General features: G+C 39.7%; 1 protein-coding gene across 1 annotated transcript in view; it reads left to right on the forward strand.

Moving 5' to 3' along the window:
* XYLT1 (xylosyltransferase I) overlaps nt 1–16,750 on the forward strand; it is a 112,079-nt gene that overhangs the window by 37,707 nt on the left and 57,622 nt on the right. The window contains 2 exon segments of the mRNA XM_010003295.1: nt 14,918–15,090; nt 15,707–15,909. Coding sequence (XP_010001597.1) covers nt 14,918–15,090; nt 15,707–15,909 — 376 coding nt within the window.

Genomic DNA, 16,750 nt, shown 5'->3' on the forward strand with positions numbered 1-16,750 from the left:
CTTGGTTGAGAACTAAAAATGGTGATTATTAGCTGGTGTAAATTGGCATAGCTTCATTTGGATAAAGCAGTGAACCTATCCAACCCTGCAGCTTTTCTAAAAGGCCACCATCTTCCCTTTGAGCAGCATTTGCCTATGGTGAGGGAAAACACAAAATCCTACATTTCTTCAGATTAGTTGGATTAAGTTAGACTGGAAATTATGTAGCACTACACAGTAGGTATTTAGCATCCCTAAAATTTCAAGCTTCAAAGAGCAGTTTCACAGCAGTTCAGGCTCCTTACCTGGGCTTGTTTATTGCTTTGAACATGCAGACATACTTTTATGATTCATAATCATCTATAAAGAAATGCAACTGTTATTTAAAGTGCTCTGTTGGGAAGGCTTAGTAGTTATTAATTAATAATGCATCAGTAAAGCAACAAAAAGGCACATAAGGATGCAGTTAGAAGTATTGGCTGGGTCTCTGCTGCATTCAAAATTGTGTTTATGTCTCATTTCTCCAGGGTTAGCTCATCGGTGTGCATTGACTCTGGGTTCTCCTCTTCATACTCCAGGCACTTTCTTTAGAAAATACTGAGTGGTGCATGAATATGCCCATAATTAAAAGTTAATCAAAATGTGTGTTAGCATGCTAGTATGGGTTAAGAGGTATAAGCTGACTCCTAACATGTTTTCAGTGCCAGAAATCTGCCAGGGACTTGAAGGAGAACACAAAAACACTCAGTAATATCTTTGAAAGGCAGAAAATTTAAGGTTAAGTACAAAAAGAAAAAAAAACAACAACAACAAACAAAACCAAAACAACAAAACCCAATCCATTTTTAAGTGCTCTCTTATATTGCTAAATAGAATTAGCAATTGAAGAGTGTACTTTAACAAACTTAGGTTTATAGACAAAAGTGTTGCTACTTTATTACTGTGCCAGTGAGGATCAACATGCTGAAAGTCAGTGCAAACCTGGTGTAAGTAGGGTCAGAGTTTGACCAACTGAATGCTGTTGCTTTTGAAAAGAAAGGATTAACTATTTTGAGATTTCCTGTACCCACTGCTGGCTCAGAGTTGAGCTCTATTTAGCAATATTTTGTTCATATTTTACTTTCATGCTGATTACCATATTTGCAATGCGTCCTATTTTTGTGTGGTAATTGGTAATGTGGAAAACTTGGTGTGCAAGATTTAATATTCGTTCTTGCTGTCATACTGACAATAAATTAGCTTTTTGGACTCTATCATGTGTTCTCAGCAGGCACATATGTAATTAAAATGAGCACATGTTGGGTTTCATATTAACACTCAAATCACCTTTGGCAAAAGGTCTATGTTCTTCTGGGATTATACACTAGGGCAATGTAATTATAGTGTCAGGAATAATTGTTATTTTTAAATACTTCTTCATTTAATGTAGCATTAAGCTGCACCATACCAGTTGACTTTTGAATTTTGAGGGTGATTTTATTCTAATAAAAGTGTTGTCAGCAAAAAGGCATTCTGTTTCAGATGTTGTCTTCAACACTATGAAAGTTGTCCTGTCTAACAGTAAATATTTAGTGTCATGAGACATTGAATTAACTTACATTAAGAATAATTCCAGAAATTAAAAGTGGTCTTACATTATGGATAAGTTAGTACTTACTGTGACAGAAAGGTCAGGGTGGTAAGCAAACTACTTTGCTTTTTACTTGGCCTATTCTAAAATAATAGTCTGAAGTATTCTAAAATATTTCCTTCTGAGGAAATTAAGGAAAATTCAGGAAGTTCATTATGAGAAAATTAATTCACCTGTCTTAGGTAAAGGAGGTTTATGTTCTCTAGGTTTCTTTTTTTAACATGGATCTTTGGTGGTAATGTTTTAAACTTTTTTCAGTTGATGATAAGCAGTACCTTTAAATTGAATGTAAACATAAAAAGGGAAAGGATTGTTTAACATGAATAAACTACAATAGTTAAGCAGTAACCTGGCTTTGATAGGAAACAATACTTTATTCTTAAACTTCAGAATTAGATGCAGTGTTTTCAGTAAAAAGTTATTTTGTGCAGTCCCTGAGCAGGCAGTGAACTTGTAGATGAGCAGGCTGGCACCAAGTGCTTTGAAGGAAATTCATGTTGGCACCTGGAAAATGTTCCTACTCATATGGTTTAGTTTTTAGGTTGTCCTGCCAGGAGCAGGGGACTGGACTGAGTGATCATAATGAGTCCTCTCCAACTCAAGATATTCTGTGATTCTATAATGTGAAAGAAAGACTTCTTTTCTGACTCTATAAATAAATACTCAGACTGATAAAATATTAAAAGAATTGAACTCTGTGAGACAGCTCAACTGTGTTTTAAAGGAAGGTTACAGTAAGACCAGCTGAGTTGTAAAAGGAGGCATGGGCAGAATCTGTTAAGGAATCACAGTGTCTGTCACCTGCAGAGAAGATTAGTTATATAGCACTAGAAGCACTTCTAAGCATCCTCAAGCAACTCTGGCCTGTATTTTTGACAGTATTAATTGGATCTACAGTCTTCCAGCACTTCAAGTGAATGTGGCAGGACCCAGGTGCTCAGACTGGTAGAGAGCTGTTTTCCAGAGGGAGGTATCCCTGAGGCACAAGGAGAAGGATCCTCAAAAGTTACTTGTTTACTGGGGCCAGGTGATGGGTATTGCCCTGTCAGACGCACAGAAGAAAGGGAGTGAATGGGGTATGTATGAATAAACAGTTTGCCTTCTAGCAATGCTGTTTTGAGAAGTAACATGAAGAGATTTTTCATCATTCTTTTGATGTCAAAATAAAGGTATTTGAAAAGAAATTATATTTGAAAGGAATTGCAGCTAAGTTTGATTCTTTTAGCTAAAATGGGGGATTGCTAAGGGAGCTCAAAGTTAACCTGCATTTATATAGATCAAGAATTGTTCAGAGCTGGAACATGAGCAAAGTGAGCAGTATTCAGCTCAGACATCCTAATTCTTTTTTGTTTCTAATTTTACACTGCTGATTCTCCATTGATTTCAGATGGATGACTCCTGCTGCATAGCAGGAGATGGACTGAAAGGAATTCAGCAAATGACCTGAAGAGACTTACGTTGCTACTGCTCATAACTCCTTGCCTTAAAAAGTGGTATCTATCCTTAGCTACAATTAAATATAATCTGGGGGAGTTAACTTTTAAGCTATGAGAAGGATAAATTCCTTATAGTCCACAGACACGTGGAAGTTTTTGCAGCAGCAGCTGCCACAGTAATTGGAGACTTCGATGATTCCTGACTCTCTGGTGCAGTGATTTTGTACCTTTCTGTACTTGAGGTGCTAGCATGAGGATCCTTACTGATCCTACCCTTGCAGGTAGTGAAATATAGAACTATTTATGCAACAAATCTGTTGGGGATTTTTCCCTGTCTGTCTTGCTCCCTCTGCCTCCTCATCCTCCTCTTCCTGAGGATTCTCAAACTATTAATTTTTATCAGGACTGGTTTAACCTGCCTTGTGTGAGTTGCTGTGACTCACGTGTTCAGTGTCTGAGGGCTGCAGAGCACTTGCTCTTCAGTCCAGGAGTCTGCGTTTACTGGCAAACTTTCACCAACTGACAGCCAGTGAGCCTTTTGGTTGTTACCACTGTGCTCTGCCAGTATTTCTTATTTTCCCTGGTTTCTTTTTTAAATAAAGATGTAATTTTACAGTCTGTGAGATGTTTCTTGTGTTTCACGCTTTTTCATCTCCTAAATTAGCTTTACTTAGCAGTGTTGCTGCCAGTTGTTGATTTTTATGTCTTACTGTACCATAAAAGGCAAGTTGTGAATGAATTTGTTTAGTTTGGGGCTCCTTCTTTTTAGAGGAGGAGGAACTAAATTACATCTAAATGCATACTTCTGTTTTTCTGGGTTTTTTTTAAGCCTCACCTTGTGATATGGATGGTCAAATAGCTTTGTATGACTGAGCAGGTGGCAAGAAAAAAAAGATATTGGAAGCCAATGCTACTAAATTACATCTAGAGCTTTGAAGAATTTTTTAGCATTCACTTTACTTCATTAAAATGCATAACTACTTGGACACGTGCCCTGTCTTGTAGTACTCTGCACTGTTAAGTTATTCCTAGAGATCCATGCTAATACGTTATACTCACTTCTGCCAAACTCCCCAAATTCAGTGGTGTGTGATAAGCTGTGCACGAGCAGAGCCTCTCTGATGCCAAGGTCCTGCTAAAAGCTTGCCAGCAAACAGTTGGCAGTGATGGAAGGGCAGGATCAGTCCCAACTGCAGTAAATGGCAAGTATCTGCTGCCAAATAGTGCCTGTGACTGCTTATGTGAAGTGGAGAGACTCTTGAGGAGCAGAGCTAAAATAATTTTAGAAATAATATCCATTATTGGTTTTGTCCATGAAAGATCAGCATTAATGTTTTTTATTTTAAACATTTCACAGGCATTAATCTTTTGAGTTATAGAGTGGACTTTTCTGCAAGTCACTGTTTAAGTAGCTCCTTGACATCCAAGGGCATCATAGCCTTGTTAAAATCTGAGAGAAATTTGTAACTCTGGTTTATAAGTTATGGTATTATTACAAGAATGTATTTCACATACAGATTCTCCCCAGATGCTTCCAGCAGCAGCCAGTAACTTACTTAGTCAATAAAATGACATTTTCTGCACATTGAGTTTTTTATCAACAAAACTGAAGTGTCTAGTGAAATACAGAAAAATCACTCTATTTTGCTTTTGTTGAACATTTTCCTTTGCCAGCAATTTGATTTTCCTTTGTTTTCCTCTAGTGGAATGTTAATGGGATCATTTTACACAGTGATGGAGCAGTAGAGTGAAAGTCCTTTATTTTAGCAACAAGATTACACTACTGCTTTCTGTTCTTTGCCCATAAATATAAGTGTGAATAAATATCCTTGTGAAAACCACTCCAAAAATGAGATGTTTAAAATATCAAGCTCAGTTGAGATGGAATGGGTAGTAATTTGTTCCTTGCTTGCAAAAATACTGTTTTAGGAATTGTTTTCCTCATTGGTTCAAAGGGATAAATTGGTTTAAAAGGCCAGAAACCACATCCACTTACTAGTGCTGTGGTTCACTTATTAGGGGCATTTCTAAGTAACTGCTATTCAGGTGTGAAATGGGGAGTTAAAATTGTATCTTCAGTTTCTCATGTATGTTTATGAATGAAAGAGATTTTAATATCTAAAAACCTGTCTTCTGTGTGGCGAGTTTTTGGAATTGCTGGGAATGCTCACCCTGACTATTGTGTCAGGGTGAGTGTGTTTCCTGCTAAAGCAGCATGTTTTCTGCTAGAGCAGACTGCAGGGTTGGAGACAGCCTCTTCGAGGGCAGTTGGGGTTTAGTTGCGGCAGAGAGAGGGCTGGAAAGCAGAGAAGGCAACTTGTCTTGTAAATTGATGTTTCACTTGCACAGAACCAATCACAATGAAGTATGGAATTCATGATACGATTTTCAAGGCACCCTAATTGGATTAGAGGGATTGTATTAAGGATACGTTGGCTATGAAATGTTTAGAGGATTAATGCTCCATGATTTTCTTCTTAACCTATCTTCACTAATCCCTCCTGATCAGAAGCAGCTTCTGGAAAGTATTCCAGCCAGAAAGGAGAGCCCAGCCTTAACTTTCCCATCTCCAGCAAGAGGGTTGTAGCTTGTTGTACACAGACAACAGACAACAAAGATTCTCCATTTTAATTAGATTCAGACTACTTATTATCACTAGTGCTTGTTTTTCTCTAAAAATGTGCATATTTAACTCTGGAACATTTTCCATGTTAATGAGCAGTTTTGCAGTATAAGGGTGGCCTGTGCAAGAAGTTACATCGGTCTTTTTTCTCCTGTGTTTCGACCTGTCCGTATATTAAAATCTAGTTAAAGCAGTGTGCTGTAATTTTTTATTCAAATGTTACAGTCACTTAGCATACCATATGAGTAATCTTTTGAAGTCTGCCAAAGGAACCAGTGTTAATTGCTTACAGTAGAATCTATTTGCTGTTGGAAATGTCACAATATAGTTAGCTTGTATTTCTCTGTCTGACAAGCAACATACTGAGAGATAAGTCCTCTTTTTCTCCTGTGTTGAGTAAAATTATTCATGCTCAGCCTTTAAGCAGTACAAATGGTAGCAAGCTTTTTGAAGTATAAGAACCTATCAGTGATAAAATAATTCATGTGTTACTATTCAGATGGACACATTAGAAGTACTTTATGTAGGGAGTACAGAGAAAAATAAAATGATCGTATAGATTATTGCCAATGTAAGAGAAGGCACAGATCTTTGAAAAGTTCTTTGTGCTCTAATTCCTGTCTAATGGTTCCCACTTACGCTGATCAAAATAACATTTTCACTTAAGGAGTCTTTAAACAATGGGTGACAAGCTAGGGAACTTGGAGCAGGGAGACTGGAAGTGTCCTGGTCTTGCTGGAAGTACCAGCTGAGCTCAGCCTTGTGATCTGCAGAGCTGGAAGTGAATCTGCTAACACTGGAGCTAATGTTCCCATATTGCACTGGTTTTGCTGGCCAGAGATAACAAGAAGTCACAGGTGCTCTAAGGGAAAGCCTGCAGAAATGAAATGGCCACACTTCTGCACCTCTCTTGCTTGGGAGGAGATTCACTTTGTGTCATTTGGGAAAACCTTTGACAAAAAAGATACTTGACCATAGCTGTGTGACAGCACACATGCTGAAAAGCGGACACTCTGAATGCAGAAACTGCATCTGTTTCTGTGGGAAGCTGGTTTTTCAGGTGTAGCATTTTAGCCTAAATATTTCAATGCCAATTATTACTTAACTAACCTACCACTGCCTACAGTGTTTACATACACCCACAAGGCATATGTGTATTTATGGTACATACACATACATTAATCTAACGTCTCATACATCATTTATTGCCACAGTGGAAGATTCTTAAAAGCACTCAGCTGTGTCCCAGTCCTGCAGCTTTTGAAATCCTTAAAGCTTAGTTCAAAGGGATGTGGAGTAAGCAAAACCTGGCAGCTTTGGAGTGAATCTGCCCAGACATGTTCTGTTTATCTTTTCTCTCTCTTTTGACTCTATTGTAAAATTCCTATTAATTCCACTTGCAGTACAACTAGTGTCAGGTAAAACCTAAGACTAAACTTCTACATTTTATCAGACATGGACACATGGCACAGGTAGGTGGGTTTGGTTTTGATTTTGTTAGTGTCAACCTTTATTCTCAGTATGTAACTAGACCTTTTTGAACTAACTATATAAAATACCTGTGAAAGTCTTGACTTTTTTGGCCTGTTTCCAACATTATGTTCACAATTACTTCGGGCACAGATTAAAGACAGACTCTGTCCTGATTCTGCATTTAAAAAATAGGAGACAAATGTAGTGGGAGTCTCAAAGGAAGGATTAATTTTGAGTTAGCAGACCAGATCTTGGTATGGTATAAATTAACTTGGTCCCAGACTTATGCCATCTGATAATAATGATTGACTGTTAATTTCTTAAGAATATCTGTAGAAAAGATATTTTACATAGGACTTGAAAGATGACAGCACAGTAAAACAGAATGGGAAGACATTGATCAGGCAGGTAACAAACATGCTTTTATCTACCTATTCATTTCTTATTAGTCTTAGCAGTACATAAATAGCTCCTGGGAGGTTATGTGAAGTACAGGTTCATTTTAACTATGTAATTGCTCATGTTTTCACTCTTTATTGATTATTTGTGCTGTGATCATGACAGGAAGAGATGGAGTAAAGGTTATGGATGTGCCAGTCTCCAAACACACTGCAAAACACAAAAACAGGCCCTGGGATTAGCAAAGGCTGTTTCAAATGCTAATTTGAGGCATGGGCCTTGATGGAGCTCTATGGCTGTTATGCTTGGGATTTGTTAGGTTGATAGTGTTGCTTCATGTTTAATGTATGCCTTGGTTGCTCTCTTACTGGTTGGCTTTCCAGTTTTTGGTCCTTGAAGGACTGAAGTTGCTGATGATTTGAGGCAGAAGGGAAGGTCTGAACTGAAATAAGGATGTTTTCTGTTTTCTTCTTATCCTGCAGAAGAAATCTAAAGGCTTCTCCAGCAGGGAGAAGAGCAAAATGCTTCAGTGTAGAGAAGAGCTGACTCTGAAGCCCTGCTGTTGGCTTTGGCATGAATGGTGGTGAGCCTGTCATTGGTGTCCAAGCTGGGATGTAATTCATGTGTAGCAAGGAGGACTGGCATCCTCTGGTGTGTAGTTCAGGCCACCTCAATCAGTAGTCAGCTGTCTAGTTTAGGTACTCTTAGGGAAAACTGCAGGACCTGAGAGCACCTCTGGACTGCCAGAACCCGTGTCTCTAGCTAAACAACTGTACTGTACCAGAGAAGACTGCAGAGAAAGCTGATCCACTACTATTGGCTGAGAGAAACCCAAGTCATATCAGCACAAAAGAGCCTTGTTGCCACTCTGGCCGATTCTGCCTCTAATGCTATCACCTGAACAGCCTCTGGAGTGTCATTCTGTATCCATGGGCTCCTAGAGAGGCTGATATGCTAAATTAGGCACCTGAATTACGTTGCTGCACTTAGGCTGTGTGATTCTCACCACTTTCATGGATCAGAAGGGCAGGGGACTACACACAGCTTGATCACCAGCAGCCCTGGCAGGGGCTCTTCTGGAGGATGAGCTGGTGGCCCATGGCATGCACCAGCTAAACAAGTTGCCCAGGGGAGCTAGGTACCTCCCAGCTCTGTGGTGCTGTTTTTGTAGAAGCCAGAGCACTGCTGGTGTGGCTTTAGTTGTGCCCAAAAAAATTCAAATAGTAGCTGAGGTTTTATAAATGCTTCCATCTGGGTTTGTGTCATCTGTTTTCTTGGGAGTGGTGGGATGAGTTCATTTGACAAGTTCCTGTTCTCATCAGTTTTGGACTGTTGAAAGGAGGTTCTGTAGCAACAGTTAGTGGTGGGCAAGGTATCTAAACCATGCCTCATCTCAACCCTTCCACTACTTTTTTTTTTTCTTTCTGTAACCTCTCCCCTCCCAGCGAGCACAAGGTTTCCCTGGCAGGAGTCACTCTGCTGGTGGGAGTCAGCTCTTGGGTCACAAGACCTGACTGAAGTGTCTTGCCCTGCAGTAAGCTGGCTGGCTCCAAACATTGAAAAAAACCTTCACACCTTGTGTGCTAACTGTGAAAGACAGGGCTGCTTTTTCCTTTTTGTCTTGAGTATGTTGTCACAGAACTGGCACATTAAGGAATTACTCCTGGTTTCAGTGATTAGCTGGTTGTTCTCCGCAAGTGTTGACACTGTGCTGTGAATGGGCTGCTGGTTAGTCCTGAAAGCCAATCTGGGAAAAGCTCTTTTATTACAGCATTTTCTTAGGGCTGTAATGGGACAGGCATCTGTTTGTCTTTGTAGTGGTTTCCAAGAGTGTTACCTCCCAAATGTTGAGTCAAACTAAGATACAAGGTGCAAGAGGAGTGAATAGTCTTTGCAAGGAGTATTTGTGTCTGTTGTTGGATCTGCTTTACAGTATCTCTCTAAAGTCCAGTAATGTCACTGAGTGTTGTAAAAATAACCTAATACTCAACCTAGAAGGCATTTTATATTCACCCTAATAACACTGATCATGATGTGCTAATTGGCTGTTAATTGATATGATAAATATTATTATTAGGAAACTCATTCTAATTCAACATTAATTAATTTAGTGTTGCTTTTGAGTGTTATTTATTTATTCATGAGAGTCAGTGGGAAAGGGAGAAAATGCTTGGCTAACACGCTCCAGCAAAACTACAAATAATTGAGATTTGTCTCCTAGGAATGCTACAATTTTCATAATTAGAATAGTCAGAGAAACAAGCTTGTTTCTGAGACTGTTGGCCTGTGTAGATAACTATCGTAGTAAATTAAGTTTAGTGTGTGTTGCAAGTGCAGCATAGCAGTATCTGATAATTAGTTGGTCATTTGCAAATCATAAAAATGGTTTTAGTAACTACTTGAGACTGACTGCAAGACAGAAGGAAGTTGGGTTTGAAATATGGCAGGCTGCTTCAAGCCAAATGCTCCCTGGTTTTGTTTGAAATTTAGTGGATATAAATAAGCGGTTGCAGCACACACACACGTGTACACACAGAACCTGAAGTTCTGAATTGATTTTTAACAGTTCTGTGTTATCCTAACTGCTTTCACAGATCTTGTGATAGAAAATATTTTGGCCTTTGTTCTCAGGGTTCTTATATTTCTTCATTTACAGTGAATGCTTCAGATCATGTGAAAAATGTGTTTTCTGGTGCAGGGTGTCTTTCTGTATTTGCTTAATGGATGATACCTGTCCCAGTGGGTTCTTGAGTGAGTGTTGGAAGTGCTGCATGCAGCACAAATGTTAAATAGCCTTAACAGAAGGACAACAAAGCTGAGGTGGAAATTTTTTCTCTCAAATTCCAAAATGGAAACTTAAGGTTTTTTTCCAGTTGGGAAAAGATAGAAACCAGTATGAAACAGTTCTGCATGTGTCGTCTATCATCCTTTCTTCCTTCTTTCATGCACTTTATTTTTCTGTTCATAGAAAGGCAAAGTAGAAATCTCTCCAGCACAGGAGTTGCAACAGAACTCAACCCAAATCTTTACTGGCAATGAGTTTCCCTTTTTATATTAAATTCTGCAGGGATGCGAAGTTGCTTATCAGTTCACGAACTCACTGTAGAGAAACTTCCAGTCTCTGAAACTTCCATCTCCTGAAGAGAATTGTCCAACTGTAAGGCAGCAGCTCTTCTCTTTCTGACTGCCTTGAGTTTATACTGTCACCCTCTGAAATAATTAATGCAGATGCAAAATGCCCACATCAGCAGCCCCTTTGTTCCAAGCCAGAGCTTTTGCTCAGCATGGAAAGAACATTACTGAAATCTGTCTTTCTAATCTTAAATGGACTGGTCACTGAGTGCCTGTAAATTATGTCTCGCTGCTTCCCACCTACCTTGCATTGATTTTTGCTCATGGATTACTTGATCATATGAACTTACGTAGGATCATAAATTGCTTCTGTAGTTAATGGTAGAGTCTGAGAATGAAAAATGCTAGATTGGAGTTGTTGAGATAAAACATTTCTGCAAATATAAAAAAAAAATTAAAATCTTCTTTTCAATAGCAACATGATTTCCAAAATTTTATCCAAAGTGCTCCATGCTGACTCACAGATAAAAAGTACAGGTAACAGCAATTTCAAAGAAATCTAGAAAACATAACCAGCAACATTTCATTTTGTAAGCCATAAACATCCCTCTCAAATCCCTGTGCCCCTGGGGCAGTTGCACAGATGATTGTCTCAGCTGATCTCACCTCTCCTACTTCCCTGAGAAAGTTAAAAGAAGCCACACATAGGACTGGTCATGTTAATCATCTTCATCAGGAACTTGGTTAGCTTTGCTAGAGGTGAAAGCCAGCCCCTCTGTGATCTGGGCAGTGGATATGCTCTGTTCAGCTGGCACACAAAGGGGCTGGTTCCCCAAGATGCTGAACATAATCAGCTCATGCCACTCCTTAGAGGCACAGAAGAGCAGGTGATGGCCTGGCAGCAAGCAGGACATTTCTGTGAGACACAGAGCTCTGCAGGGGTGGTTGGTTGTCAGTATACATATTCACTAAAATTGCACATGCTGCTGAGCCTCACTTTTTGGTGAATACCATTATTTCTCTGAGAAGTCTTCTATACTTCTACTCGACCAGTGGGCCTTTTACATATAAACAGTAATAACAATTTAGAAATTAAAAAAAAAAATAAAAAATGTGCTCACTTAAAATGTTTTCTTTCACTGAAGATGTCTCCTTGGGCCACCATGGAAACAAAGTAATTATTTCCTACACTGGAGGTGAAAATTGGCATTCCAAAGATGGAATTAATGTTGCTGAAGATAGTTTTCTAGGTTCTAGCATAGGAAAAATGGCTTTTTCATCTAAGTATGATTAACACAAGCAGGGCTTTAGGAGTTAGCTTCCCTGTGCATGGTGTCTGCGCTGGAGGATACTGCAGGAAGACAGAATATCTCCTCTTGAGCCTAATGGCAAATAAGGCACTTGCTGTAATGGATCATTAGAATTTTACTCCAGCAAGAGTTCTGAAAAAGTCCAGATGAATATTGCTATTATCAAGCCATCAGACAAAGACCCCTCTCATCAGGTCCTCATGGCTCACTGCTAAATTGCTTAGTGAGGTTTGTTGGTTTTATATAACTCAAACTACTTTGTTTACTAGGTTTGTTACTGCTAGGGTTTGAGTCAGCCCAGCCGATTTATTGGTACCGATAGGAAGAACTAGAGAAGGTCTTTAGGACCTTGAAGGACGCAGGATGGTTGGAACAGAGGGGTCAGAATTCCCGCCCATTTCCTGCCATACTCCATAAAAGGCAGGAGAACAGGCAGCTCCGCCCCTTTTTCCTGAGCCTCTGTTGGGCTGGGCGGCTCCTTCTTTCCTCTCAGCTCACCAGGTGCTCTGCACAATCCATCTCCACTGGGTGCTGTGAGGAACTGTGGACCCCTCTCCTGAGTTGTCCTTGCCACATGGGGCCCTCACCAGCCTATTCCTGTGATCATCAAGATAGGTTTTGTATGTATTTGTTTATATATCTGTCCTCTGGTTTGTGATTCACCCTGACCTCTAAATTGAGACAGTTACAAAAATGTTTTTGGGGGTTTTAAGCCTTTTTACCATTTGAACAAGGCAAAACTGTTTTTGCTCAAACCAAACGTGGAAAACATTTTCAAATGAAAGCCAAGCATGGAAATTTTTAACCTGCTGTGTTGTTATAAGTTGTGAGCAATTGAAAATGAGGAGTTTATAGTGGAAATCTGAGTTGGGCAACTGCCACTCAGCTGGCTGCTGCAGAAATGGTTCTGCTGAAGGCAGTGGGCCTGTTTCTGTGAATTTAACTATGGCCTGCAGAGCTCTGCCTCTTCAGAGTGATCATGGTTACTATTCCTGCTATAACAACAGGGCTCCTGGTTGCATTTATGGATGTAATGGCAGTAAATAGTGTACTGAACTACACAGCAATAACTCTTTTGGTGTCTTCTATGCATTGATTCGTGCTATCAGGGCAGGGTAAGTGGATGCAGCTGTGTTCAGATGAAGTCAGCAGCACCCAGGTGTTTCTCTTCAGAGGTGTTCTGTTGAATAGCCAGAACACTACAGGGCTAGGAGCTCCTTAGGGTTTCATGCTTCTTTCAAACCTGAGGGATTCATTAGCTTTTAGAAGATCCACCTCTTATTGTCCCAAGTTTGCTGAGGGTTTTTTCCTGAGTCTCCATCAAATTTGAGTCAATTAGGAAATTCTGACCTCTAATAGTATGAATGTCTGCACTGTACACCTGGAATCTGCTAAATGGCATCAGTGTATCTCTAATGCACTTGGACAATTAATTGGCTTTTCTTGGGAAGATGGGAAGAAAACAGCTTTTTTGATGGTGAGGAAAAAAAAAAAAGGTTATTAGTAGCTCTTATAAAAGAATGTAAAACACAATCTGAGAGGGCCGGGAAGACATGACTTTCAAACAAAGCAGATTCAAATCCTGTCCCACCTATGGTTGCTTGCCTGGCTGGGGAATTTTTTTGAGCTGATTATTAAGAACTTAGTTCTTGTGCATTGAGTTTGAAGTATCTTATTTGACCAAAGTGTTATGTATGGTTGAAGGCAGGTGTGTTCATCTTCTCACACAGGATTGCAGCTGCTGCTTTTAGCTGGTTCAGCTCATGCATGGCCATTTCCAATCCTTTCCTTATAGTGAGAAATGAACGTTTCAGTCCTGCCCATGTTCATATGCATTTCCAATAGTTATATTGGAAATTTATATTTTCAGTATAACCAGAAGTTCAGACTTTCCGAGATTGCCAAATGGGTTTACCTTTTAGAGGAAATAAGCCAAAGTAACAAATAACATCTTAGGACTTGGAAAAATTATACCATTTCGGGAGGATGGAAGGGGAAGGGACTAAGTAAAGTATGAGAAAATGATACTGCCTTTAAAAAAGGAAAAATATGCAAGGGGTAAACTGGGGCAAAAGGGTTTTTTTGAGCTTTGAGGCACTTTCTTTGTTCTGCTTATATTGAAATTTTCAGATTATTCCTAATTTTTTCTTTTCCTTATAAGGTTGGAGCACTCAAGGTTGTTTAACTGAAGAATAAATCTCAGTTTTTTATGAAATTGTATTTTTCTTACATTGTGTTCAGGTTTTTGAGTTGAAGAGCTGTTATACAAGCCAAAAACAAAGCACTTTAAATTCCTGAGTAAAAATGTTTTGGTACATCCTGTCTTAACCTTATACTAAGGTGTTTGCTTTAGAAAATTGAGACCAGAAATACCTCAGTTAAAACAAAAATTACCATAAATTTTAAGCAGGATTGTAAGAGCCCCTTTCCTACACAAAGAAGTAAAGATATGTAGGTTGTCATTTAAATGTTCCAGGATACATCTGCTGTTACAAATAAATGCTATCAGTGGAGATAATCCTCAGCAGCTGTTAAGCAGAAGTTTCACCAGCTTCTCAGCAAAACTGTGCTGATCTTCTGATAAACAGGGTGTTTCATTTCTGGGGGAGCAGAGGGGAAGGTGACCTTAGCGTTTTTCAAATATTTTGAAGAGTGCTTAGAAACTTGGAGATGATTCCTTTGAAGATGCAAATGTGTGTACCCAGATAGAGCTTGGTCCAACTCACAAACAAATGGCTACTTATCTGCATTCTGCATTATCAGCCGTGTCCAGGTTGAGGCACATGGGCAGGGCTCTGTGGGGAAGGCTGACACACAGCTGCTGCTCCTGAGGTGTACAGTGGTGGAGGAGAGGGGTACAGGCTGGCACCCCTCATGAGTTCTCTCTTCTTAGAAACTGTTTTTGAAGAAAGAGCTGAGGTGAAATGTATACTGCTCTCTGCACCCCTGCCCTGTGGATACACTCAGAGATGTCCTGTGTTTTGTTTTTGAACAGGAAAAGCCAACAACAATGTACAGTGGGATGAGGACTCCGTAGAATACATGCCAGCCAACCCAGTCAGGATCGCATTTGTCTTGGTTGTTCATGGCAGAGCTTCTCGGCAACTCCAACGCATGTTTAAGGCTATTTACCATAAAGACCATTTTTATTACATTCATGTTGACAAGGTAATATATCACTGGTTATAAATTGCCTGTCTCACCATCTGTCAGTCTATCCATCTTTGTCATCATCTCCATCTTCTCTTAACCTCTGCTGCACAGAATGTGTGTCACTTTTCGTCTCTCCATCTGTTACATGTTTTGGAGCATCTCTTTGGTTTGTTGGTTTTTTTTTCTTTCTTCTCTATGTGACAGCCTTCATTTCTCTGTGTATGACTGTGAGTGTCCATATCTGTCTGTTGTACATTTAGTTAACAGTAATTGATAAGCTGATGCAAACTGACAGTGGTGGCCCACTGGATAGAGATGACCGAAGGTACCGTGGGCCAAAGTGAGGCAGTAAGTCACCTCCTTTACAAGAGCCCTTTCGTATCTACTGATGACAAATGATAAATAAGAGCAAGTTACACTGATTAGGGATTACTGCAGTTGTAATTAAAAAAAATTAATAGGACTGTCTGTACATCTCCAAATCAGCATTTAGCAAAAGAATGCTCTGTGCCATAGTGAGGGCAAAGCAGTGGCAATGCTCAGTGAGTTGAGGAGTTGGTGGTTAGTGAATACAGGGAGGGACAATTTTGAATAGAGTAACTTGAATGTATTACTTTTTTCTCCTGTAAAGCGATCCAATTACTTGCACCGGCAAGTGCTCCAGTTTGCTAACCAGTACCCAAATGTGAGAGTCACTTCTTGGAGAATGGCAACTATCTGGGGAGGAGCAAGTCTTCTGACCACCTACCTGCAGGCCATGAGGGACTTAATGGAGATGAATGACTGGCCATGGGATTTCTTCATCAACCTCAGTGCTGCTGACTACCCGATCAGGTACAATGAGTATTCTAAAAATGCACACATTTTGTCCTTAGAGGAAATATGTATTGAAAGATATAAAGGATGGCATGTCCATGCTGTGCTACAAGAAACTGGGGTCAGAGAGGCAGTTTCTTCTGTCATACAACAGGAGACTCCTCCTGGTGAGGCTGGTGTCTTGATAGCCACATATTAGCCAAGGGGACAGTTGTCCTCTGTCCCTATTGTCCTCTGTGTCTGCAGCTTACCTGGCAGCCTAACAGCACTAGTTCTTCACTTTTTCCCAGGTAGGACAGGCTACTCCATTTATTTGTTATTACTAGCAACAGGCACCTGCAAGAGAGGATAGGTGAAGTAGCAGCAATTATTGGAGCAAAAGAACTCCAGGCATGGAGACATTCTTCCCTCCCAGGGCTCTGATCAACAGTTTGATTTGATGTCTCAGAAAGTACTGAAGATAAGAGAATAGATTCAGTGAAGGTGATGTTCTCCTCTTTCTTTTTTTAGTACTTTTTCTGCAGAAGATAATGATGGTAGAGGTGACAAGTAAGTTGCTAGGAGTCAGGTATTTCTTCAGTGCCAAGCATTGCCTGAATATTTTTATTGAGATGGTGTCATGCAAAGAAGTTCACATACCACCACATGACAAGGCTCATGATTTTAAGTGAAATTATAGTCTTTCTGGATTTACATAATCCAAGTCTAATAGCTACATTCTGTAAGGTTTACTACATTGTGCAAAAGTAAATAGTCCTTAAAACAAACAAACAAACAAACAAACAAAAAAACCTCCAAAAAGCTAGTGTCCGTGAACTGTTGATTTTAGGCTGTAAGAATTATCAAGACGAGGGAAAGA

The sequence above is a fragment of the Chaetura pelagica genome, unplaced genomic scaffold (assembly GCF_000747805.2).
Source record: "Chaetura pelagica isolate M959 unplaced genomic scaffold, ChaPel_1.0 scaffold138, whole genome shotgun sequence".
NCBI classification, from domain to species: Eukaryota; Metazoa; Chordata; class Aves; order Apodiformes; family Apodidae; genus Chaetura; species Chaetura pelagica.